The sequence below is a fragment of the Lepisma saccharinum genome, chromosome 2 (assembly GCF_977018435.1).
Source record: "Lepisma saccharinum chromosome 2, izLepSacc3.1, whole genome shotgun sequence".
In the NCBI taxonomy this organism is placed as follows: Eukaryota; Metazoa; Arthropoda; class Insecta; order Zygentoma; family Lepismatidae; genus Lepisma; species Lepisma saccharinum.
This window is the reverse complement of record NC_139230.1, coordinates 181096380-181123607: the sequence shown is the minus strand read 5'-3', so window position 1 is coordinate 181123607 and position 27228 is coordinate 181096380. Positions and strand designations below refer to the sequence as shown.

At 35.7% G+C, this 27228-nt stretch overlaps 1 protein-coding gene across 5 annotated transcripts in view; it reads right to left on the bottom strand.

The window, feature by feature from the left end:
- The window catches only part of LOC145984216 (uncharacterized), a 63238-nt gene that overhangs the window by 17991 nt on the left and 18019 nt on the right, over positions 1-27228 (bottom strand). For 4 of the 5 annotated variants that reach the window (XM_083117772.1, XM_083117771.1, XM_083117769.1 and 1 more), the window contains exons 4-7: positions 18170-18329; positions 13049-13264; positions 6544-6764; positions 3147-3332 (exon numbers count right to left, since the gene is read on the bottom strand). In XM_083117772.1, the coding sequence (XP_082973898.1) occupies positions 3147-3332; positions 6544-6764; positions 13049-13264; positions 18170-18329 (783 nt within the window). Of the gene's footprint in view, positions 1-3120; positions 3333-6543; positions 6765-13048; positions 13265-18169; positions 18330-27228 lie in introns of all 5 variants that reach the window. The other variant, XM_083117773.1, reaches the window with a different exon arrangement.

Here is a 27228-nt window from a genome sequence, read left to right as displayed (position 1 = left end):
TACTACGAACACGGTAAGTACATGATCTGCTGGGTTAAAGAGCGATAAACTGAGTCCCTCATGAGGACATTTGTTTTATGTCGTGTCTGCTGCCTCCAGACAAGTCGTGAGAATTCAGTCTTATGAATAACACGTTCAGGATCAATCCAGATAAAGCTCGACACAACTGGAAGGTGACTGCCGATTACGCTGGCTTAGCGAGCGTTCCTGCACAGTCGGCGAACCAAGATAAGGATTTGCGCGATGCTATTGGTCGAGAGCGATTGCGACGGGGAGGGAGGGACGTCGATGGGGGGGAGTCACCGAGGGGTATCATTTCACCACGGTAGAATGATGGTCAGGCAGGGAGGAAAGATATTCCATGCCTAAACAACATATTAATGGTAAATATTCATACAAATCCAAGTACAATTAAATTTTTCAAGAAAACGTGACGTGATAGACATTTTTCTTTATTTTTTTTTTAATTCAGCACCACAAAATACATAAAATTCACCTATCACTTCCCTTGTATTTTTTCATCGCAGGCCTGTGTTATTTGTTCTGTTCATAACTACTAAGAAACATGAGTACCCAGTGGAACTCTGATTGTACGTTCCTGCATTACACGTTTTCCTGCTGAACCTTTAGATGCCAGACCTCTCATGCACCTGTATTCCCATTCATGCCGGCGCATTTTCAAGCGTGCGCTTTTCGAACTTGCCATGAAGTACAAAAAAAATCGTATCTCAAGAACTAATTGTCATAGACAGATGAAATTCATTTTGTTTTCTTTCTTTCTTAAAGACAGGGCTTATAGTCGAGGTAAAATTTATACATTGTGCCTTCCAATAATTAATGTTAAACGAAGAAGAGGAAGAAATTTGAATTCTTTAAAAAAAAAGTTGGCATAAAGCATGCCCCTGTACCCCTCTCAATAGACTGAAGTGATTTAAAAAAATGCATATAGCGGTGGTACATTCCTACAACTGTGCAAAGTTCCCTTGAAATAAGACTGATACTTCTTGAGTAAAAAAATAATAATCCTATATGAAGCTTAGGGACAATGTCTGGAATTTTGCAGCTAGAATCAGCCCTATGAATGCTGGATGGACCAATTTTTGGAGGGAAGCCTTCAAAAAGGCCACTCTATGAGGACATGTAATGCACTGTCACAACTTTGAAAAAAATGCAAATTTCTGGGTTCGGAAATTTTGAGATTTATAGAAAATTTGGAACTTTGAGCCCTTGCACCACCGACTTTCCCCTTAGACCCCTCATTTTCAGATGTTGCTTAAAATGTTGCATTTTACTAGTTCTGACATTTAGAATTTAAATTTTTCAAAAAGATGCAGTAGTTCAGCAGTTATAGCCTCTTATCTTCAATTTATCCCATATTAACAAATGGGAAACAAAAGTTTTTTTTTCAAATGGCGCTTGTTAATAATAACAACAATGGATCTATTGTTTTGTAATTACAGTATATAATACCTTTGTATGTAAACTAATGAACAAAAAAGACAACTAAAATACAGTGTATAGTTTTCAAGAAATGATGCGTTAATTGTTGCCATGTGCTAACACGTGGTAGGGGCAAAATTTGATAATCGAACCATTTCCAAAACGTCCCCCCTGAATTCTTTATTGTCGGACATTGATTAAAATTCTGCTTTTTACTCATTCTATCTTGTAGAATTATTTTTTTTCAAAAAGATACAGTAGTTTAGAAATCTATCCCATAAAAATATGGTGGTAACAAAGGGAAACAAAGAACTTTTTCAAACTTTGCTTGTTAATACTAGTAACAATGGATGTATTGTTTTGTAATTCGAGTATGTCATACCTTCGTATGTATACTAAAGATAAAAAAAAACAGAACTGAAATATCGTGTGTAGCATTTGAGAAATTGCACATTAATTGCTGCCGTGCCCTGTTGGTCGAAATATCGACCATTCAGCATTAAGGGGTTCACATGTGGCGGTTGAAATTTCGACCGTCAGGGGGATAAAGGTTAATACCTTCAGCCATTCAGGCCCCAGCTAAAGGCTATGTCATATAATAGGACATTAACCTTGATTTTATGTTTGCCCAAACTCCCATTTCCTGCTTTTTTTTCCAAGTTGTGTTAATGCCATAAAATTTGCCAGAAGACTGTTCTGTTGGCCACACAACTTCTCTCTCTCCTTGTCCTTGCTCTCGCAGCTGTTTCATTCACCATGCAAGACGAGAGAGCAAAGAGGCATGGATAGGAGGGAGAAGGGGATGGACAAGTTGCAGACCCTTACTTTTGCGGAAAGAGTAACAGAAACAGGCTGGATTACTGTAAGTTTGTCAATTGACAATATTTATTCTATTCTGGAAGAACTGGATGAAATTTGGGACCTTCCTAAAGAAGCCACTGATATGTATATAAAGTAACAAAAAATAAGAGCCACTGAAAGGCTACAGTGTTAGCTGCTATGGTATCAGAGAAATCCAGGTCACATTAAAGTAAATATAATTCATCTAGATGAAATACAATTGCACCAAAGAATTGTGACTTTTTAATGTTTAATTTCATCTTTATGTAAGGTTATTCTTAAAGAGCGTTTCTTTACATCGATTACGTAACTGTTAAAGTTTCTATTCCTGTTTTCATATGTCAGCATATAAAAAAATACTATAATGCACAAACATGCAACAGAATTTACTTTTCCTGAATATAGATAAACAGTTAGATTATAACATCCTGTAATTTTGAATTTAAAGGTACTCAAAGGTGATGTGAAGCATGAGATATATGACTGTTATTGTTTGTATTTTGATTAGGTTAGATAAAACCTTAATTATTTTGTTTGCACTCAACACAAAATATAAAAATATGGTCAGACTGACAGCTTTCCTTCATAAACACCTACATACCTACATACATGCATGCATGTGTACAGTCTCAAATGAACACACAATTACTTCCTCCCGCCAAATAAAAAACAAATATAGCAAGAAATTTGATGTAGAACTTGCTTAAAAACAACAGCACTTAGATAACTAGGTCAATTAAAAATTGCACCAAATATGAAAAATGATTTCAAGCATAGTTTATGTCCAAGCTGCAAGTATATTAGCAGCAACTTCAAAAGAACAAGGATATTGATATTAACCTTGTCTTTACCCATTACCGGTTTACCTTGACCTTTTATTCTGAATTCCCCTGCTACTGCCTGAGGTAGAATGTGATCTTGAAGTTGACCCTGATTTAGAGCTTGAAACTGATGATGAAGATGAAGATGATGATGAAAATGGAGACCGTGATCTGGATTTACTACGTGAAATTGATCCAGATTTACTACGTGAACCTGATGAATGTGAAGACCTGCAAAGAAGTTCACAAAACATTAGTACAAAAATGATCATCAACAAACAAGGAAACAAGAATCATTTATACATATATAAAATCAGAATTATAATATGTCACATAAATACATTACTTTAAAAAAAAAATATTTTATTCCCAACATTAATTTTTGTGGGAGAAAAACGAACCATAATTGAAGTATTTTGCCTGTGTTCTAGTGCTTATCAATTGTAATTCCCAGTACACCATGCTGCTTCATTTCAATTTCAATATCTTACATCCACAACCACGTAATATAATCTACATAAAACAGAACAAAAATTATGAATATTCCAATTTTTTAATTTAACATAACTAGTTTTTTTTACGAATATCTATGTTCTTCTTAAAGGTTCAAAAAAACACTTTTTATAGATGCAAAATAATATATAACATGCACAATAATCTAACACAGTTATTTTTAGTGTTTTTTATTTTATTTTATGTTCTATATAATGTCCTATCCACTATGATCTCAGTTACAGGTTGGACATGTACACCACTACTTTTATGATATTACATAGTATGGTTGCAATAGATTAATTGGTGCTCTATCGATATTGGAAAAAGTGGTTTAAATCTTATTTGGGGATCTAAATCAAAATAACATTTAACAAAAGAAAAGAAAGAAAAAAGCTTCAATAGCATGACCTGACCAAGATAATTCTAACTGTAAAATTAAAACATTTTATTTTTCTGAAAAATATAAAATAGAACTTGTCACTGCAAAACTAAACTTGCTAAATATCACCCAGTGTTGATGAACTTTCAAAATTGCTGGCTGCTAATTTAGCAATCTAATCTATCTGTAAATAGCCTCTAAATCAGTACAAAATTGTCATTTGGTCATTCTTTTTATGTAGTATAAATGTAAAGTAATGTCTAAGTAAGCAGTTCCTTTTGAAAAGCACTCATCTGATTACTTACATTTATTAGAGAGGCATTATGTACTTCAAAGAACATTAGCAATTTTATACCAGATTGGTAAATATTGGTTATCAATATCAGTAAATTTTATTCTGGTACAATACTATACAAGTATCAACAAAATTTTTATTTGGGTACCCCTACCACATAGCATTAGGAAAAAATGACACCTATCACTATGCTTTAGCATAATCTGGGCCAATGTTATCAAAAAATATTTGTAATTGCTTTGACTTTTGTGAGAAACAGTTACATGTCTGCCATATGTGATTCAATACACAGTAGTGTGGGAATAAGCGCCAAAATATTTCAATTCCAGATACTAGCACCAAACTTTGGGGGTTGACTAAATAAATATCAAAGACTATAAATCAACTGGGAGGACAACCTTTGCAATGATTATGTCATGTGCAGTGACGTCAACAAAATGGCCACCCAGCAGATTCTTTGAAGTTGAATATCTCAGAAACTACTGAATGGATTTTAATGAAACAGGTCTCATTTTAAAGAATACTTTTTATCTAAAGAAAGTTTAATACACATTTTGCAATAAATTCAATATTTTCTTTTTTTAATAAAGTTCAAATTATGAGACTTTTTCCATGTTTCTTTTAATTTCCTGTCCCATCCACTTCCCAATGCCATTTCCACACAGCAGTATGTATAAAGGTTGCTTAAAATAGTTTGTGAAATTTAACTATAAGTTTTGCTGTATCCTTGCACATATTAGTTTTACCTACTTAACATTGAGTCACCATGCAAACTCCCCCCTCCCAATGCTAGTTTAGCATCCCAAACCTTCACTTTTGTAACCAACTTGTTTATTCTACAGTAGAAGAAAGCGAGATAAAGATGGGAAAACTGGAGAGTTTTACTGCTGCTTTCAAATTTAAATTGTAGGAAAATGGCAATAAGGCTGCAGCTTGAAAACTCAATGTTGGTGAGACAGGTATAACAATGGTGGATGCAAGGTGAACAGCTGAAGGCAGCTCCCCTTCTGGGGGAAGTGTTGCAAATATCCTGAAGTGGCTAAGTAATTATGTTATAGATTTGTGGCACTCGAGGCATGCAATTTTGACTGAGATGCTCATGTTCAAAGCTAGTAAAATAGCTCAAAAAGAGAACATCACTACAGTGGAGTTCAAGGGTAGTTACAGCAATCAGGTGGAAAACAACACTTTTGCAGAAGATGCCTGAAGAATACAAAGAGCAGTGCAACAAGTTCCTCCATCATTAGGCTGTGAAAGAAGAATAACTATGTGATGTCACAGACTAGCAATGCAGACTGAACTCCACTGTGATTGGATATGCCACAATCGATGAGCATTCATTCCATTGGATGAGTAAGAACAAGCAACATTGTACCGTTATGCTGGCCATTAAAGCTGGTGGTCACAAGTGGCCTCTGTATATTATATTTAAGCAGAAGAAGGGATCAGAGGAAGGAAGAATTTTCACCTGGTGTTATTTTGAATTCATGGTGCGTGGGATCTGCAGGCAGGTGCTTTGTTGTGGCAACCATCAATTCTGGTTTTAGAAAGTTTCTGCTGTCACACTACTGATGATGTGAAAGCAAGAATTCATCATTTATCAGATTTGGTGGTGATGCCTGGAGGAATGACAAAAGTGCTGCAGCCCTTGGATGTTGTCATTAATCGTTTATTGAAGGTAAAATTATTTATTTAAACTAGTATCTCGTTATAGGTCTTGAAGCTTCCCTACCAACAAATGATGGAACAGATTTTCTCGAGCTGTCAACCAGGTGAGTTCTGGAAAAAGTTCCGAGCTTTCAAGAGCTAACCTTACTTTTACCTTATGAGAGAATCTGTTCATTAGCACCTCATTATTGTACACTACTGTTAAAGTATTGATTATCCATCCCTTTTGTAGTTTTATTTCAGTTGTTTTAGTTCAATGGATTACTATCTATTTACACTTGAAAAAAAATCAGCAACAATACATGTTGTGGCATGGTAATTATGTGTTCCAAGTAATGTTGAACAATTAAAAAATATGACTTATCAACACAACAGATAACAGAATAGTTTTTTTCCGCTTAAATGATGGAAAAAAGTAGAATATAACCAGTAAATTCAACTGCTTTCACTCTTTATGCATTTTACCTTTTAACGAGAGTAATTTGTAGCTTCTATTTTCCAATTACTTAGGACAATAATGGGCAGTTAACAAAAGTTTGAGGAACAAACCTTCAAGATTTTAAAAATGATTACACTCTTTCTATGCATTTCAAAAAGCACCTTACCTTGAATGTGATCTACTTTCAGAGCTGGAACTTCTCCGGTTCCTTGAATGATTCCTTGAAGGAGACCGAGAGCGAGAAGCATGAGAACCAGACTGAGAGCTTGATGGAGAATTTCTGGATCTCTTATTTGAACTAGGATCTTTTTGCCTGGTTTCTTTCTTCACTTCAGCTTCATCATCACCCCAACCACTCAAGTCATATTTAGATAGATCTTCTTCATCCTACAGAGAACAGAAACATAGTATGAATGTACACTGGTAACATATGCATTTGTATTTCTTAAATTTTGCACAGCTTTCCTGCCACTCTCAACTACCGGTAATTGTCACAATGAGGATGAATAATGATTGGTTGAAAATGACGACCCATTCCTTCATGACAAAGCTTGTTACTGGTCACATAAAATCTCATACAAAAAAAATGATTTCAAAATTTTCCTACACACTAATGAATAAACTTGAACGGTTGGTTAGCTATCAAGCACAATATGGATCTAAGAATAGAAATCCTGAATTCGGTACTTTCATACCACTGAGATGTCCCCATGTACTACAATTTTGCACATATTGTTTCACAATATAAATTTTCTGCCTCTTGTGTAATAGAAATTTGTAATTATTTAAATCAAAATGGGTATCAAATGAAAGTTTACACATGAGAGAATTTGCTTACAAAATAATGTAAGCCTACATGTTACAAAAATGTAATCCCATAAGAAGGTCATCAGTTGGTGAAGCAATTTTAAAAAAATAAAATGTCTTCATAAGCATAAACATGATTAGCAGTGAATTTGAATTTAAGCAACAAGAATTGGTTCCATTCAACATTAGATTGTTCTACATATTTTGGTGTATACACACATGAAGAATAGCATTTTGTAGGTTTGTCGCGTAAAAACTGTACTTACGTAATAAGGGGAAATGAGAAAATAAAGGGGAGGGGGAAACATCCGTGGAGAACTGACCTTCGTGTGGATTAGAATGCACAGTTGGGCTCATATTACATTTTGACGCAGTACTATGCTAAGTACCTAGTCTTTTTATACGAACCTGAAGAAGGAGATAGTCAATCTCCGAAACGTCGTTCTACAGTAGTAACAACAAACTCACATACGTAAGTACAGTTTTTAACTTTCCTTTTTTACACATGAAGAAGCACTGAATTATAAATTCATATGCCCTATATGATGGTACGTTGGATAATACTATACAAGGTGCCATGTTTCATCAGGTTACCATGAATATATATATATATTTTTTTTTAACAAAAAGTAGGTGAAATATTACTGAGGCCTTTGTACTCTTTCTTTAATTTACAAAGGTACATCAGTAATATTTGCAAAATTGCACAAACCAGATTACATATATATTATCTTTAAGTACAGACTATGAGTAAAATTCAGTACTATGGTTAAATCTGCATACTTAAAAGTGAAGATATGACAGCAGTGACATAACTAGTGATCTTTATATGGTCCAAAACATTATCCACATAAGGAGTTTAAAACTAGCCACCATTAGTTATAATGTAAGGCCAATTCTGTACTTATCCTTGGAATTATGAAAAATGCAGAATATTCTTTAATTTGCCCTAAAATTGTGCAAGAAGAATGGATTTAAAAAATAAATGGCATTATTTTAATACTATTCTGATTGAACCATTCCAATATTTTTAGGTATAATTCTGGTAGACTGGTATGAAATAATTGCAATATAATCCCTATATTCTAACCTTGTGACAATGTATGCAGAGATGACGGTCAAAACACTACCAACAGACAAAAGGAGTACTTATTCAAGCACCGACATTGAAATTTTCTGATTTCTTTTCCATTTCAGTAATAATAGCCTGTTATGGAGTTAAATACACATTGAAACCATAAAACATTTTTGGGGTGCCCATTCAAAAACCATGCAGCAAACAAACAAAAAAAAAAACAATTTCCTACAAAGTTTGACATATCAAAGAGGTGTCATTAAATTTCCTTTCCATTTATATTTTTCAAGGCAGACTATGCTCCAAATTTGACCTGTTAATTCACTTTCTCCATGCATTCTTGATATGCCATACAATTTATTATTCATTTCAGAAATACAGCGTGTTGCATTCAAACACCCACATTTCAATTCATCATTGCTAAAAGATTACGAAACATAATGGAATGTGAGTGGTACTAGACGAAAGAGAAACTCAAAGAATTTTATTGCATGACCTTAAGTTCACCGTTCTCTCACTATGCAGTGCCACAATCACATAAAGCACAATGGCGACTCTGCAGCAGCATACACAATCAGTATTCTGGTATGCAGAGACCAAATCAATCATTACAGTGCAAAGAAATTACCAAAGAGAATATGTAGGTGAAGCTCCTGATGGGAAAGCCATTAAGGTACGGTGTGTGAAGTTTGAACTTTGAACTGCTTGGACGCTTGGTGAAGTGATTTATGTGGGCTTCTCTGAAATCCCACTCAAATTTCTTCCACTTTCTCTTCCGAAATACGTCAACGAGAACCTCCGGATTGTTTATTAACACTTCCAGTCACCAAAAACTTCGCACACTCTCCCGTAATTTCTTTGCACTGTAATGGTTGATTTGGTCTCTGCATACCAGAATACAGATTGTGCACGCTGCTGCAGAGTTGCCATTGTGCTTTATACGATTGTGGCGCTGCATAGTGAGATAACGGTGAACTTTGAGGTCATGCAATAAAATTCTTTGAGTTTCTATTTCGTCTAGTACCACTTGCATTCCATTATGTTTCATAACCTTTTAGCCATGATCAATTGAAATGTGGGACGTTTGAATGGAACATGCTGTATTAGTTTGTCCATACATGGACCAGCACCATGTGACAGCAGTTAACAAGTACTTTCTCCTAAACCATAGATGACATTTCAGTTCTGTCTTTTTTGTTCATTTATGCACATAAGATGGTATGACATACTCAAAATACAATGCAATATGATTATTGGATGTTTGTCAAAAGCTGGTTTCATTTTTTAATTGACATGAATTTTAAAGTGTGGAAAATTTGAATGCATGGAAATGTTTTTAAAAATTTGTAGAATTAGAATTTTTCATCGTGGAGAGTTAAAGTTCATTTTATTTTGAATGAAATTACTAGGGCTTTGGCAGGAAGTACAATACCATATTAAAAAATGGTAATTTACTCCAGAAATCCCTTTTCAGAGAGCCCCTGAAGCCCCCACATTAAACCAAATAATTAAAATGTATATGCAATAGCAAAAAGTAGTGTTGACAACTATTCCTCAGTAGGCTATTGGTGTAGCAACAGGTTATGTAATCAATCTACTTATTTGAATTTAAGTACAACAAAATTTAAATACTAAAAATGTCCAGAAAAAAACGTATATTTTTATCATCCACTGCCCTGGAGAAAAAAACAGTTTGCAACATTACGACATTATATCTCCATACACGGTACCTGCAATAATACATTAGCCTAGCATACTGCTAGACCTAGGATACTTATCAGCACCTAGCATGAATTTTTCTAGTATTGCACAATGCAATTATTTTTTTTTGCAATGAGCTATTGAACAATTATCAACAGAACTTAGCACAGTTGTAAAACTACATTTTAGATTTTTTTCCACTTCAACTTATTGTTGGGGCCCACAGGGGCTCTCATAACATGAATATTCTTGGAAAATTTTAATTCTCTTCATTTAGTTGAGTTTCTTGGTAAGGGGATACCAGAATTTCCCTTCCCTGAGTGTGATTCTTTGAGAAAAAAATAACAACCTCAACTGTCTACAGAAAATAAGTTTTCCTTTGATTTTTTTGTGCAGCACTGCACATTTGAAAATCACATGCTTGATTGAACACCCTCTATCCCAATAGGATTACACATGGAAGAGGCTATTATCTGATAAAAAATGAAGGAAAGGTTACATTACAAAACTTCAAGATTTTCATATAAATAATAAATCAGTACAACTACATGCTGTACAGATTGTAAAATGTTAAAGCTATTTAATTGTTTCCATGATGTAGGATTCAATGCAAGATACTTTAAGTAAAACCATTCACTGATTACATATAGACTAAAAATAGTGTAAAATGTAATTTTTGTCGATACTGATAAGGTATGGATATAAAATTTAGTGATAGCCAATATTCTACCTGAACTCCATGGCACAGCAGTCCTATCACCACTGATGTAAAATTGAACATAAATCCATAATTAGTTGTGCGAATTACTCACTGATATCAATTCAAAGTGTATTCTAAAATACAGAAACTTTTTGTACTTACGTTTCATGAGTATCTGTTTTCCAATGAACGACGTTTCGAGAACAACTGTTCCCTTCTTCAGGTTTTTAAGTTACATAGGCTATCCAAAATACACCCTAGCCACGTCAATTCTTTTCACCCAAAATTCCAGGAACAAGGATATAGATTTGGTTATTAATATAGGAAAAATTGGAATCCATACTAAAACCCTTTAAAAATTCCAAGGTCTAAAACCCTTTAAAAATTCCAAGGTCTTCTTTGTTGTTAAAAACACGGAATCAAATCATCTCAGGCTAAAAGAACCCTTCCTACTTAAAAAGATAAAATTATAAAACGTGACCTCCTATTTTACTCCCTCGTACTGGCTATAGGATGCCTCCTCAACAAATGCAGGAAGTTGTCCGCGCACCGCTTTCTCCTCGCTTACTTCCCCTCCATTTCCCCTACCCGCTTATGTCATATCGAACTTGAAGTTATGTGTTTTTTGAGCCTCACGTAATACGTCTGGGGTGATACAGAAACCTATCTTCTTATTCATGATGGTTGCAGTAAACGCAGTTTAAAATTACTTACGTTAAATTTAGAAGATTTAGCACTTCCGCATTGCACAATTTAATGGTTAAATCCAATTAATTTCGAAGATCCACTGTCTTCATTCACAAATTCACATTCATTCATTCTTCTAAATTTCACGTAACTAATATCTTCTTATACTCCGGCTTTTCCCATTTTTTAAACATCCCTATCCACATTTCATCGACGTTTCCTTCAGCCCTGTTCAATTTATTTTCCCTGCCTTTGTAAATATAGGAAGCCTCATATATGTTCCTCTTAATTAGTTTACTTTCTTCCCGAATTACCTCCCGTTTTCTAATTTTGTGTCCTTCCTCAATAATATGCTCCGAGAGCCCTGTCCTAGGAACTCCTTCCCTTATATCTTTGTCGTGCTCTCCCCACCTTATGTCCATACTTCTCCCCATTTGGCCAATGTATTCTTTATTATACTCACATTTTATACCATAAACCCCCTTCTTCCCCCCTCTTACTCTCCCTCTTTACCATCTTCCTTGTATCCTGTAAAGTGTTTTTCCAAATTCCTCGGAGCTTTCATTCCACATTTTATTCCATATCCTCTTACTAGTTTCTCTACTTTCTCAGATATCCCTTAGAAATATGGGATTTCTATATACCTAAAATTCCCTTATTCCCCCTTCTATCTGTCCTCTCTTCCTTTCATGTCACTTTTCTTACCATTGCCATCCAACTCTTTTTTGCATGTTTTTCTTGCCCTATTTAGGTTCCTTCTTAAATCTAAATCTTTATACCCATTTCTTCTCCCTACTCTCATTATCCATTCCACCTCTTCTTTCAATTCTCCCTTGTTGTTGCACAACCTTATTACTCCAACAAAGAAGTTTAGGAACACGTTATTCTTGGTTCTTTTAGCGTGGGAAGCTTCATTGTTGATGTACAATTCCCCTGATAGAGCTTTATGAAAAACCCCGGTTATTATTTTCTTCCCTTCTCTATATATCGAAAGATCCAAAAAGCCTTCATCTCTTACTTGGTGAATTTAATCCTCTCTTCCTGCTCTCCCAAAAGGTTAAACAATTTCTCCAACCCCTCTTCCTCCCCGATGACCAGAATATCGTCAACATACCTTCCATAAAATTTAATCTCACTTTTCATTCGGCTTAGTGCCGCCTTCTCAATATTGTAGAAAAATGCTAGATATTATTCTGGAAATTGGATTCCCCATAGCTAATCCCTCTTTTTGAACGAAAATATTTCTGTTACAGCAAAAATAATTATAGCCGGTACACAAATTGAACCACCTTACATATTCCCAGGCCATGACGACGTCAATTCCTTTACCCATCAACCACCTTTGGAGGCAATCGGCAGCCTTGTCTCTAGGCACGCTTGGATATAAGTTGACGACGTCAAAGCTCATAATCCTATCTGTGCTAGTAATCTCAAGTTTTGCTATTTCATTTTTCACGTCTCTTGAGTTCTTGATACTAAACTCCATATTTTCCCCAACCTCCTTGATTTTCTTAACGAGTGTCTTAGCTAATCTTGGGCATATCTTTGAATGAGTCTTCATCCATTTTATCTAATTATCATTCATCTTTATCCTTCATAGTCTGAAGAAGCAGAAAATGACACAAAACAAGAAAAATACCCACAACAGCCAATGTTGATAATATATTGACTAATCTGCCCCACCCTTGTAAAAAATAATACCTCCTCTTCCTCGTCATCATCATCTTCTTCAGCTGGTTTCGGCACATCATTAACTTTTGGTTTAATTTCAACTACTGGTGGTGGTGGTGGTGGTGGTGGTGGTGCTGGTGTTGGTGCTGGTGCTGCAGCTACTGGAGCAATTTTCTTGGATTCTGAACCACTATCTTCATCTTCCTTTCTGCAACTAATACGAAATTTCTTCTTTTTTCGTCCAAACTAGAAGACACAATGAAAATAATAAAATTAATAATTATAATAATTAACGAACAGGCAGCAAAAACAATAGAACTGATACAAAGCTTATTTGTAAAATGAATGAAACAATTTTACTTGCACAATGTCTCTACAAAAATAAACCAAACAATTTTCTTAACCGGCAGTTTGATTTCATGAAAATTGTTTTCTTCATATTACCCATCCTCTGATTTCAAATGTGTTCCCAATTCTGAAAATATACTCTTGGGAAGATACGCAGGGTCTATAGGGAGTTTTTTCTGGTCTGAACTACCTTGCAGTTTTGGAGGAAGATGTGATGAACAGCTATGGATGAAGGACAACAATAATTTTTGCACTTCATTTAAAAGTCTCTGGACTAGCATAATCTTGTTACAGATGTGTCCATTCCGTATCATGTAAATTTGCAACACGTATACATGAACATACTACAGAACAGGTTCTCAAACTTTTCAAACTGTGGAGCCCTTTTCACCCAAAGATGAGGCTGTAGAGCCACACCATTTTTTCTACACCTGCCAGAGCAAAATTGTATTTTTATAGCCAATGAGAACTTGGGAATTGTATTTCTGAGAAGTATTGGTTTCAGCTAACACAATACATGCACTTTTAGTGTTTCAGATGTTCTAGGCACTTATTTAAAAAATCAATTATTTCGTAACATGGTATCAAAGAAAATGCTGTTTTAATTACTGACCTCTATGTGATGAGTGTGCTTGTTTCTTCTCCTTACAAAATTCTTTCAGCCCCCGCCTCTATGGAGGAGAGTTGCAGTCTCATCTCTGCTTCCGTGTCCAGTCTGTTGGGATACTTTGATTTTGTGGAAAGGTGCATTAAGAAACCAGTGTTGTACAGATACATACTTACAAAGGGAAGGAGTGTTCTCACCACTTTATGTGAGAAGCATGGGAATTGCTTCTTGACACTGCACCAAAATTCACCCAATGGTAGATTATCAGACATGGTCTTTTCAGAAGTGTGAGATGTCAGATCAATAAGATATATTCATTCACACCAGTAAAGCTGTGAGGCTTGTCCGAAACATCCACTGTGAACGTTTCAATGTTCATCCATGGCAAATGTTAGACACCATCAGAAACATGCGGACTTATGATTCAACACTTTCCCCAAATCAACTGAAGCCAAATGAATTGAAGAGATGTTAAGAAACCGGAGTAAATGTCATGGTGTCATCATGTGTTAAAATTCTAAAAATCGAGATTCAAAGTACAGCATCAGTAAAACATCACTTCGCAGCAGTAAATTATTTCAGAAGCGGCATCATTACACTTGAAAAACACCATGATGACTTCACACTTTCGGCAGAGATACAATAGGTATTCAGGATACTCGAGACTAGTCACGAGTGACTTTGCAAGCATTAAGGTGTGAGAAGGGACTTATAAAAAATTGAAAAGTGTCCCAGAGCCCCTATGGAACCCTCACAGTAGAAGTTTCTTTATCTGCAGAAACATCCAATTAAAATCAATTTGCTTTACATATTCCATCCATTTGTTTCTCTTTCCCAACTGTGTCTGTAAAAATGTGTACGAGAGTAGGTTAGGCAGATTTGATTATCTTGCCTTAGCATTTCCACCACTTGCTTCTGCTGTGTGTGTATAAAACACTTTCTAATCTGAAGTAATACCTGGCGAGTAGGTTAGGTAGATAACACTTTCTAAACTGACAACACACTTCTAACAGCTAAAAATTATGAGAACAAAGATGTCCACAACCTGCTTTTCAGAATGAAAACAATTTAAACAAATTCTACAACCTTCAACATTCACACTGATTTCAAAACATTTTCCTCATCTTCCTACACTCTTCACAAATATCATCCAGCACATGGATGTCAAACCAACAAACTTACAACATGAATAGCATGATTTAAAGCATACACACACACACACACACACACACATGGATATGATAGTATGAATTGTAACTGAACTTTACTACAACTCTCAACAAAATATGAAAATGCAAACATTTCCAATGTAATCTTACATTTTTCATTTCTTACGTTTCAAAGGAAAGACAACAAATTATATTATGATGGATTATTACTTAAAACTACTCTACAATTCCTATTCCCTTTTATCAGACAAGCTAGATAATGGTAAAAATCAAAAGGCAATATGAGATGCAAGGTTGTTTTCCAGGTTAAGGTGTAAATCATTGTTTTTCAATGAAGTCCCCAAGAAGAGAAATTTTCTCCTGATTGTTCAAGTAGTTGTGGTTTTAATGAATTTCAAGTACCTGATAAATACTAGGCCAGAGCAGTACCACCTTGAATCAATACAAATGCTGATGCCGATACTCTCACCGATTCCCACCGATACTGATGCTTGAAAACTAATAATTAAAAGTTGTTCAAAATACATTTTAATGTTAGTGTGTAAGTATTCCATTCTCATGGTAATTATATACAGGGTGTATCAGAAGTCCCTTAACACCCTTTGTAAAATCTGGAGTGATGTATTTTCATGGAATTTGATATGGGTGATACAAAATAGGCCTAGGGGGACACCTTTTGGAGTATGTCACGGGGACGGCCACCATCTTGAATTAAACTTTTTTATTTGAAATGATAGGTGGGTCATGTGATACATTTAGAATTTAGTCAGGCTGTCAAATCTGAAATCAGATTTCATGTAACTTCATTTGGTGAAAAGTTATTGGCAACTGAAAGTGATGTTTACCTGCTTGTTGCAGGTGCTGAACCATGCCGTTAACAACTGAGGAACGCATCCAGATCGTCAAACTGTGGGGTGGGAGAGGTGCCCGTGCAGTGGCTGCCGATTTCAACCTGTGTCATCCAGAACCCTGTATCACATGTTGCAGTGGCACAGTTATTAACTAAATTCGAGGAGACAGGCACGGTCTTGGACCGACCGTGTAGTGGATGATCGCGGACAGTCACGGATGAAGCAACAGCTACAACAGTGCTGGCCTCCTTCTCGAAGTCACCACAGCGAAGCACACGTCGTATAGCAATGCAATGTGCTATGAGTCACAGTTCAGTGTACAGGGTTCTACAAAGGCACAAGTGGCATCCGTATAAGGTGCAAATGCAACAACACCTCTCTGAGGACAATCCAGATTGCCGTGTGCAGTTTTGCGAGTGGGCTATCGTGCAATTACGGCTAAATCCAAATGTCGCTATGCAGATACACCATTCCGATGAGGCGAACTTCTACGTAAATGGGGAGGTGAATAGGCAAAACATGCGCTATAGGTTGCATGACAACCCCGCATGGACAGATCCCACCAAAATGACCGGTGCAGGCAAAATTATGGTGTGGGCAGGCATATGGGGAACACGGAATCGGTCCTTTTTTCATTCAAGGAAATTTAAATGCGAAATGATACCTGGGGATGCTACAGGAACAGATACTGCCAGCTCCGATGTCGGAAGATGGTACATTTCCTACGATTTTTTTGCCTCCCCTATTTTGTATCACCCATATCAAATTCCATGAAAATACATCACTGCGGATTTTACAAGGGGTGGTAAGGGACTTCTGATACACCTTGTACATCAATTAACCAAGATTTTTGTTTTAAAATTTTGAGAATTACATCAGAATCTTAAATTACATGTCATGCTATCTCAAAATTCAGTTTTCTAACACAAAACTGGTGGAAAGTTAAAAGAAACTCGAATTTTGCATTATTTCCAGGATAATTACACTCCTCGAAAATGTCACCCTGCATTTTTGTGGTGTCAGTGAAAGACCAAAACACAAGCCCTTGAAGGTGAGTTCAAAAGCAAACACTCAGTACATCCATTCACTACGGCAATCCATACACATAAAGAAAGTACAGAACGCAACAAAAAGCTACTAGCATATTTTGGCCCTTAAAAGGTTATAATTCCTTTTGGCAATTCTGTCACTTTCCAAGGTACACGGAATGGATTTTCTGAATCAACCGTAGTAGTGTCTCACTTCACAAATAACATTGCAATGTGCTAATACATATTTGGTACAACATAATAAATGACCATTAAAATGCTAGATTTGCACAGACATCAGTCAGTGTTCATAAATTGACATGTGCAAGTAAAACAATAAAAAATCTAGGTCTATATTAATATATAAATAAATCTGCACAGAAATAACAAACCGATATAATACCATATCTGCAAAAGAAATATTACATACTGCTTACAAGTTAATTTGAACATTTATTCAGTTAATTGTAAACCTAATATTAAACCTCAAACTGGAACACCATCTTAATAATATTAGTCCTAGTTCACATCCAGTGCAGCTTCTTGCTCCTTTGTTTGAGTTTTCTTTTGTTCAAACTATCCATTTCTAAATATAATATATTTCAGCCATGTACTTTTATTTTAATATTTATAATTCCTATGTTTCAGCACAATTATTATTGTCTTTGCAAGTAAAATTATTAACAAAACATATGTATCACAATATTAGAGAAAATGATGTAATGATAGGTTTTTAACACAAAAATCTAACTGGAATTGATTCAATCAGTTCACACACACCCATCATTCAATCAAGTGCATACTGCATACATTTTAGCTCAAGTTTAAATAAATGACGTAGTTGCCAATTCCACATGACGTGAACTGCATGTACAGAACATTCCCTGACATTCGCTACGAGACTCAGCAGCAAGCTACCCGGTGTCAGCGCTAGTCTTTCCCGGTGAACAGGGTCCGCGACACCAATGTTTCTCTTAAGATGCTACTTTATATTATCTGAACATTCACTATGAATTAGAAACATTTTAAAAAGTATGTAGTCTGAACACTGATAAATCAATTAACAAAACTGACATAGATACATGTTCCACTCCTTCACCACCAGCAATCTTGAAGTGAATTTCCATTGCAATCACAAAAAATATTACCTCATCATATTCATCATCTGATTCATCTCGCTCTATGTACTCCACAACTCCACGATCATTGTATCCACCTCCGTAACCTGTTCTTTCCTCAACTTCTCCATATTTAGGGGCATTGCACATATTACATTGTTGACGTCTTGCCCAATTTACATTGCCACATCTGAAAACAGAATAATAATATATGAAAATAAGGCATTGATTTCACTTCAAGGCCATGTGTACACAGAATATGGTATGAACAGGCAAATGCTATAAAATCTCTAATCTCAATGATCCATATATACAGGTGAGAGAGACTCTCTGCTTGGTACCTGGACTCAGGAAAATGAACAAATAATGGCTTGCTCGTATCTTACAATTGTTGCTTACAAGTTTGTACAATAACATTTGAAGGCATGGGCAAGATTCCTATCAGAAAAAAAATGATCACTCAAAGCATCACCCTGCTACAATAATTTATAACCATTCCCCAACATGCTGGATTGTCTCAATGTTAATCCATACAAACATCCCACCCCCAAACATCCCGAAAATCGATCAAGCATCCCCCAACTTGGAATTTCCACTTTGAGCACTGCTCCTATGTACACATGGCCCTAAGTTTACAAAATACTGTACATCTGTCCACCCTCAACTTCAATGAAAATTTGTACTTTTTACTAGAAAGAAAGAGTATATTAGACTAACGGAAATCCATGAAGAGGTGAAAAGCATTTTGGTGCAGATTAATGAATTTAAAATATACCTTTCTTCCACATTATTTTTTTTTAGGAATATGTCACAAAACTTCTTTTTGATCTTCCTAATATTTCATAATGTTTACTGTAAATAAAGGGTTTATCAGACTTAGCACAATTCACAAGAGAGGCAGAAAGTACAGAGCGCTCTACTGGAGTATAGACTGCCATGTTGGTGTTTGCACTATTGACAAGCAAAGTGCTTGTGGTCATAGGTCGGTACTATAGACTATCCGTGAATCAAGCATGCAACTTTCCGTAACTAGTTTAAAGAGCGATTTACTTAAGAGACTTATAAAATGAGGTGTTAAAACTAGTCGCCTTTGATGCACACACATTTTTGATACATCTTTATTAGCAGAAACGCCAACGCGGCAGTCTACACTTTAATGGATCGCATTGTACTTCAGTGCAGTTTACGACTATTAAAATACACCTGTTATTAAATTTACCGTGAGAGAGTGCTATGAAGCTTCTATTGCTGGCTGCTGATGTTCATAATAATTCCCATAATGGTTATCCCATAAACTATATTTATATCTTTTTTGGTGCTTGTAGTTGAGAAAGTTGTACATGAATAGTTTAGGTAGTTAGGTTCAGAGGCACTATCTATAAAATTAACCAGTGTCTTGTTAAATATAACAGTATTGCAGAACCATTTGTCAAGTGACGGAATTTCTTAAAATTCAATACAATAGATGTAACACTCTTCTGTGTATGAAGCAAGTTTTTACACACACTTGTATCTCAAAGAATTTATCATAAAAAGTGAATGTGTTTCATGTGATGTAAAAGTTATATCTTTCCAAATTAATTCATAATTGTGCAGCTTCATTATGAACAGCCTGTCATACAGTACTCTGAAAGTGGTTCCAGTTATGAATAAATGACGATGAGCAAAATTAAGTGCAAATTGCCTTTAAAAAATACAAGTCTGCAGCCTTATTGTATAAAAAATGCAGTGTTTCTGAATACCAGCCACCTTATCATGAAAAAATTATATTTCAATGCCATCAAAATTTCATAACACTTCAAAAATGCACTAAAGTCTTACAGAGGAAAAAAATCAAAGGTGGGAAGATGCATTTTACTCTCTAACTTACATCACAAAATCATGATATCTTCCCTCAAATACAAAAAAAAAAAAAAAACAGACACTTGCATTTTTGTGATAACGCATATATTCTGATTCAAAGGCTCTAAATGTTGCAGAAATTATTGGAAATAAGAAAAGCTAAATACAGGGTGGCTACAAACAAGCAGAAATGAAATTCCCTGACTTTTCCAGGACAAAATTTACATTTTTTCCTGACAATTACAAAGTTAACTAAATCGATCTTTTTGCAAATAGAAATAATAAACTCACACAGATCCACGTATGGTTCTGTTAAGTACCAATATTATCTTCTGTACCAATATTATCTTCTATGAAATTGACTTAATTTCTATGATTTGAATTCAAACTGCAAAATAGTGAATTTGGAAAATTATTACAATTCACAAGCTAGGGAACAATTACGGAATTTTTCATATGCAGTAAGTTTAAAATAAAATACTTGATTATTTTTAAAGTTACGACTAAATGAGATAAGAGTGAAGAGTGATTGATTAAGAAATACAATTTGTAATTTATCAGTCTCCTTAGCTATACATTCTCCGTATTATATGTTGATATTTCCACTGAGGTGGAACCCTCTGCTTGCAAGAACCATGAGTGCGGACTCATTTTTCAATGCATAAAGCTACTTCTCTCTTCTCTGTAAAGCAAACAACTTAACTCTTGCATATAAGTGAAACAATTGAATCGAACAAAATAAAGTGTCATATTTCCTTACATTATCAATGGGATTTCTGCTTCAGTACAATATATCCAAGTGAAGTACTGTGAAACTGACAATATGCAGTTATACCATTAATACTGATGAAAAGGGTATGTAGGTATTAGAAAATGAATGCAAGGAATTTATAGAATTGCATTGTATAGGTACCTGATTTAGATAACCACACATTAAAACAGGAACACTAATAATAACAGCTTCTGAAAGTTCATATACGAGGGGCATCCTGAAAAAAGCTCTTCCAAAGGTGCCTATATGCAGCACTAGTGGTCGGAGAGCTACACACACACATGCAGGCAGGAAGAAGTGGCATGTAGCTGTAATCTGGTACAGTTGCAATGCAGCCGTTTTAGGACAGTTCTAGGTTAAAGATTGCAGCTCTCATACTGTATCCCACCGACTGTGATGTAGCCTACATTCCACTCTCAGAATTTGGCACAGAGTCACCAGCAATCGTGTCAGGTGTGCAGACCAGACGTCGTGAGTGATATTAAGGTCAGATGATGGTACAGACAATTCACGGAAGGCCAATCGAATGTGCACAACCCCATACAGCTGAGTACACATGGGTAGTTTGCATCACTTCGGGCGAGAGATCTTGGACAACTCCCTGTACAGCCCTGGACTTGAATGTACCGACTTTCATCTCTTTCTTTAACTGAAGAGGTTTCTGGCAGGGCAAGGATTTGACAGCTACACTGCGGCAGAGATAGTTCCAGTCTTTGCTGTCAGACACATATAACATGGGCATACAAATTTTAGTGCCATGCTATGACAAATGCCAGAACAACGGTGGTGGTTATCTGAAAATTAGGTTAGGACTCACTGTTACTAATGTAATAAAGTACAACTGATATTCTTGTTTTATTTATGCCTAATCGGTAGGGACCTTGATATTTTGTTATTTTTTTAAAAAATTGGCGTATTTTCTTATTTTTTATTTTTTACTACACGGTGTTATTTTCCCCAAAATTCACATTTTCATTTTAGCGCATTTTCTAGCAAATATCTGAAATTATACCTTCATGGTGTTTTTAAACTAAGTCAAATGGCTTCAAAGTAAGTCAAATGGCTTACGCCTCTTCGTGAGAGTTTGATATCTTGAAAGTTATTTCGGGAAAGTTATTTTCCATACCCTTTTTTTAATTTTAAGGTAAGGATTTTAGATAATGGAATTTTCCCCGTATATACTGAAGGGTGCATAATGACCATAAGTGGCGACGCACCCAAAAAATTAAAATCAATCAATCTCACGTGACAGATACCGATATATTATGGCACCAAAAATTGGCATTTCTTTTTTTCACTTGTTAAGTTGAAAAAATCGTGGGAAATACATGATTTAATGTGGCTGTCAGAATTATTCCATGTACGTATAACTCTATAGTTTACTCTTGAGTAAAATATTGGAAACCTTGCTTGTTCTATGTACACAAACATGGCCTACAAAAGACAAGAATGTTGGATTTCATGGAATTTTTCGTTGTTTTAGACATTTCTTTAAAAAAAATTGCTAAAAACGCCAACAATTCGCATTTTATGCCCAATTCACATTATTTCGAACGGGCGAAAAATGTGTCCAGACATCATCACTGCACATTCCTAAACATAACTTCGCAGCAATTACCATTTTTCACAGTTTTCGCGTTTGCGAAAAATCAATGTCCCTACTAATTAGAAATTACTTTCTGGCCACCCCTCATATAAATCAGTAGATGGAAAGTGAAAATTTAGCAGGGCTGGCAGAGAAAAGTCAATTCTTGAAGAAAGTGATATGCTTTTATGATTGAATGATTCGAGTAAATATGATACTCAAATATTTACGTATCTATTATTAGTATTTTATTTCATAACATTGGACATTAACCTTACTCAGTGAGAGATTAATGACCATCTCTCATGAGTTTAAACAGACAGGAATTTACAGTGTTGCAGTAAATTTGAGGTTGGAAGCATGCACTTGCCAATTTTTATAACGTTCACTAATGCAGTTTTATGTTTCACTTTTTCGTGATAGTATTCAATATATATCCCATTTGGTTGGATTCTTCTTGATATCTAAGAATAGTGCAATGTCATTGTAAACATATGTTAACTTGTGCAAAACCAGTAATACGTCAGGATGATGAAAGAAAACCTTCGTAAGCACTGCTACATTAAATAAGGTGAAGTGAACCAGAAGAGTAATAAAATTCCAGCAGCATATTTGCAGTCTAAAGCTCTTCTTGTTTATGCATTCGATTTTTGTTGGATGTTGCAGTCCATGCAATTTCTGTCGCATGTTGTAGTGAGATACTTTGTCGAGTGGCGATATTCGACAAAAATCGTATGTATCAATGGAACATATTTGTTTCCATGTTCCTTCAGTTTGCCCAACAAAATGCCTTACTACGACGTCCGACAACTATCGGATGGCGCCACCTGCTCTTATCCCCTCCATCTGTTGACAAGTCCCCTTACTACTCCCATATGGACAAGAAAAAAATGATAATTCAATGCATTTTCCATGTAATATTTAGAGGCTTAACATTTACTCCCCCGATGATACCATATGGTATCATCAGTGTAAGGTCGTACTTGCCCGATTATACCATAAGGTATCATGGTGCTGATTACGAAATGAATATGCTTTTTGGACCTTCATACACTTATGTTTGGGTGGAAACTCTGACACAGGTCTGGAGCAAGCCTGGGAAATTCATATTGATGATCAACCTCCTCCCCCCCTCCTCAACATATCCATGCCACATTTCCGAACAGAGTTTCACATTTTGGCTCATTATTCAACATGTATGGCACCCAGGAACATGAAATATGTTTCAATCTCTTTGGAAATGTCAATTCTTTGAAGAGAATACTAAGGTTTGCGCCTTCTCCCCAAAATAGCGGCAAAAGAGGGGGCAAACTCCAAATTTTTGTTTTTTCCATTGAAATTCGGGGATCGTGCCCCCAGCCCCCCTTCCTCGGTCCGGCGTTCTGAATTGTACACGATTGCATGCTATGATGTTTTATCTGAAAAACAAAACTTATCTGAAGTAGAATGCTCCCATAGTGCCCGAGTTATAACAATTTTCCTCCAAAAATGCAAGTTACATATTTTTCGTAAAAATAAAAAATCACATTTTGACATATTATTCTACTTGTATGGCACCCAAGAACACGAAACATGTTTCATTCTCTTGAGAAATGTCCATTCGTTGAAAAGAATACTAAATTTCGCGCCTTCTCCCCAAAATAGTGGGAGAAGAGGGGACAAACTTCAGATTTTATGTTTTTTTCTATTGAAATTCGGGGATCGTGCCCCCCAAACCCCCTTCCTCGGTCAGGCGTTCTGAATTGTACACTGTTGCATGCGCTTATGTTTTAGCTGCAAAACAAAACTTATCCGAAGTAGATTGCTCCCATAGTGCCCGAGTTATAACAATTTTCTGTTCCCGTGCAGAGTTCCATAACGATATCTTTATTAAATAAAAAAAAAGTCAATGAAGACGAAATTCCCTGACTATTTTTGACACCTCAAATTCCCTGACTTTTCCCGGTTTTCCAGGTCTGTCACCACCCTGTGAATAATAATAAACGGAAAAAGTATGGAAAATGTTCCAATTCAATAATGAATGTTCAATTGTTCAATAATTAACTTAGAGCGTAATTCATAAGTAATTGCAATTCAGATGTCAAATATTAAGGTGTCAGTTCTTTTTTTTTTTTTTTGTCCAGCAGTATATACGAAAATAAAAATTACTCAAATAAACAACATCTATATTTTGAGTGATGGTTCTTTTTTTGTATTCAGTAGAACCCCCACATCTGCAGAATGAGTTTCAAAGGTTGAAGTTACTGTGGTTGTCATAAAATGTAAAAATAATGCAGAAATGGAGAGGGGGAGGGGGAGGGAGGGAGAGAGAGAGAGAGAGAGAGAGAGAGAGAGAGAGAGAGAGAGAGAGAGAGAGAGAGAGAGAGAGAGAGAGAGAGAGAGAGAGAGAGAGAGAGAGAGAGAGAGAGAGAGAGAGAGAGAGAGAGAGTGAGTGAGTGAGTGAGTGAGTGAGTGAGTGAGTGAGTGAGTGAGTGAGTGAGTGAGTGAGTGAGTGAGTGAGTGAGTGAGTGAGTGAGTGAGTGAGTGAGTGAGTGAGTGAGAGAGAGAGAGAGAGAGAGAGAGAGAGTGAGTGAGTGAGTGAGTGAGTGAGTGAGTGAGTGAGTGAGTGAGTGAGTGTGAGTGTGTGTGTGTGTGTGTACAACCTGCATATCATATCAACTACCAGGGGTAGAAAACACTAAAACTAATTCACACGCTAGTCCCTTTTTCTCATGAGCCAATTTTTTTTTCTGGCAAATATGGTCTAAGAAAGCCATGAATCTAACTAATAAAGCTACACATTTTGAAATATGATCTTAATACATTTAATTAATTAATTAATACAAGAATGAATTAAAAGTATTTAATTCTTGTGTCAGAGTGGCATTTCTAAAGAAGGCTCAACAGGTAAAACAGCATGAATAACTGTCTAAATACATTTTAATATATGTCCGACTCTACCATATTGCCAGATATTAAAATTTAGCTACCAACAGTGAAAAAATTATAATGGCATGTATGTTATTCTAATTTAATGATACATGTGATACAGAAAACACACACACTGTACTAGTTTTAAAAAAAAGTAATGGAAATTTCCATAATTTCCATTTCCATAAATATTAAAAAAATATATACCTCTTTAATTAAAGAAAAATGTATAATAAACACTTATGTGAGTGAGTATCGTTGTTAAAACAATCTTATAAATGACGTTTCAGGTTTCTTTTTTATCAGCACATAAAATACTTCGTCAGGTGGACAAATCCAGGATTAGGTTAAAAGGTTTTGGATTATAATACGTAAAATTACATAACTGTTAAAAAAAGGAATAAGGACTTGACAATACTTCTAGAGGAGCTGTGTTCCCATCCTGCCTACACGGCTGACTAACTGCTGTTACGTACGTATGTTACATTCTTTCCAATGAGAACTCTATCGTTTCCGATGTGGCGTGAGACACTTTCGGCGTGACATGGAATTTCACAGACTGGTCATCTTTTTTACCCCAACTTTTAAACATTTTGATCTATTTTTCATCCAAGTTGCCGTCATCCCTATTTAATTTTTCCCCCCTGTCTATACAAATGCTGCCTCATGAACATTTCTATCGGGTTGTTTAAAAACTCTTCTCTTTTTCTAATTTTATGTTTCTTTTTTTATAACATTCTCGGATAGCCCCGTTTTCGGTACCAGTTCTTTAATATCCTTGTCATGCTCATCCCAGCGTATTCCCATGTTCCTTCCAGTTTGTCCTATGTATTCTTTACTAATGAACAAATTATCCTATATAAGCCCTTCTCATCCGTGTCCTCGTTACATCCCTTTCCGTCCTTTTTGTATTCAGTAAAATATTTCCCAATATTTTGGGGTGCTCTCATACCTCCTCTTAGTCTGATGTCTCTTTGGATTCTATTCCGACATCCCTTTTACATACGGAATCCCCACATATTTGTATTCTTCATCCCCTTTTTCTTTGATTTCACCTTCTTCATTTCTATCTTTATTCAAAACTTTGTGGGCCCCCCTTCTTTATTCTTCTCATTTCCTCGGTTTTATAACCACCTTATCCAACTACAGTTACAAAGTCTACCAGCTCATACGTAAAAGTTCATAAAAAGATTTTTTTTTTAAATTTTGTTTGCATGTTCAGAATCTTTGTGTATATATGTATCCCCTACCAATATTTTGTGATAAACCCCGGTTAAAACTCCGTTAGGGTAAAAGAGTCCATTGAAAAATAAGTTATTGGGGAAACTGACATGATCAGTAGCTTTGACGTAATTAATCTGTATCCCAGCGCACCCCAGGAAAAAAGCCTGCAACTGCTTCCAAAGATGATTGTTAGATAACGGCATTGAAATTTTGGTGGCGTGGGAGTATGTCAGATGGTTTTTCTTAGTAACAGGGTATAATTACTTTTATGTGAATGACAAGATCTTCCGACAGAAAGAAGGGTTGGCCATGGGCAACCCTATATCAGGCCTTGTGGCCAATATCTTTATGCACTACTTCGAAAAAACTGCTTTAGAACGAGTAAGGGAGGGGTTGAAATATTATGGGAGGTATGTCGACGACATCCTCATAATCAGGGACGAATATGAACTTGACAAGGTTTTTAACGAATTAGGAAAACAAGATGTCAGAATCGGCTTCACCAGGGAAAACCTAGTTGACGGGAGGATCAACATTTTGGACCTGTGCCTTACCAAAACTGACCAAGGGATTGTAACGGGGGGTTTTCATAAATCGTTGGCAGGCGACTTGTACCTCCACAAGAAATCTGAACACTCCAATAGGATAAAGTCAAATGTTTACCTTAATTTTTTCATCCGAGCTGAAAGATTATGTAGTGATGAAAAAGAAAAAGAGGAAGCATGGATAAAGAGGGTGGGTATAAAAATGGGTATA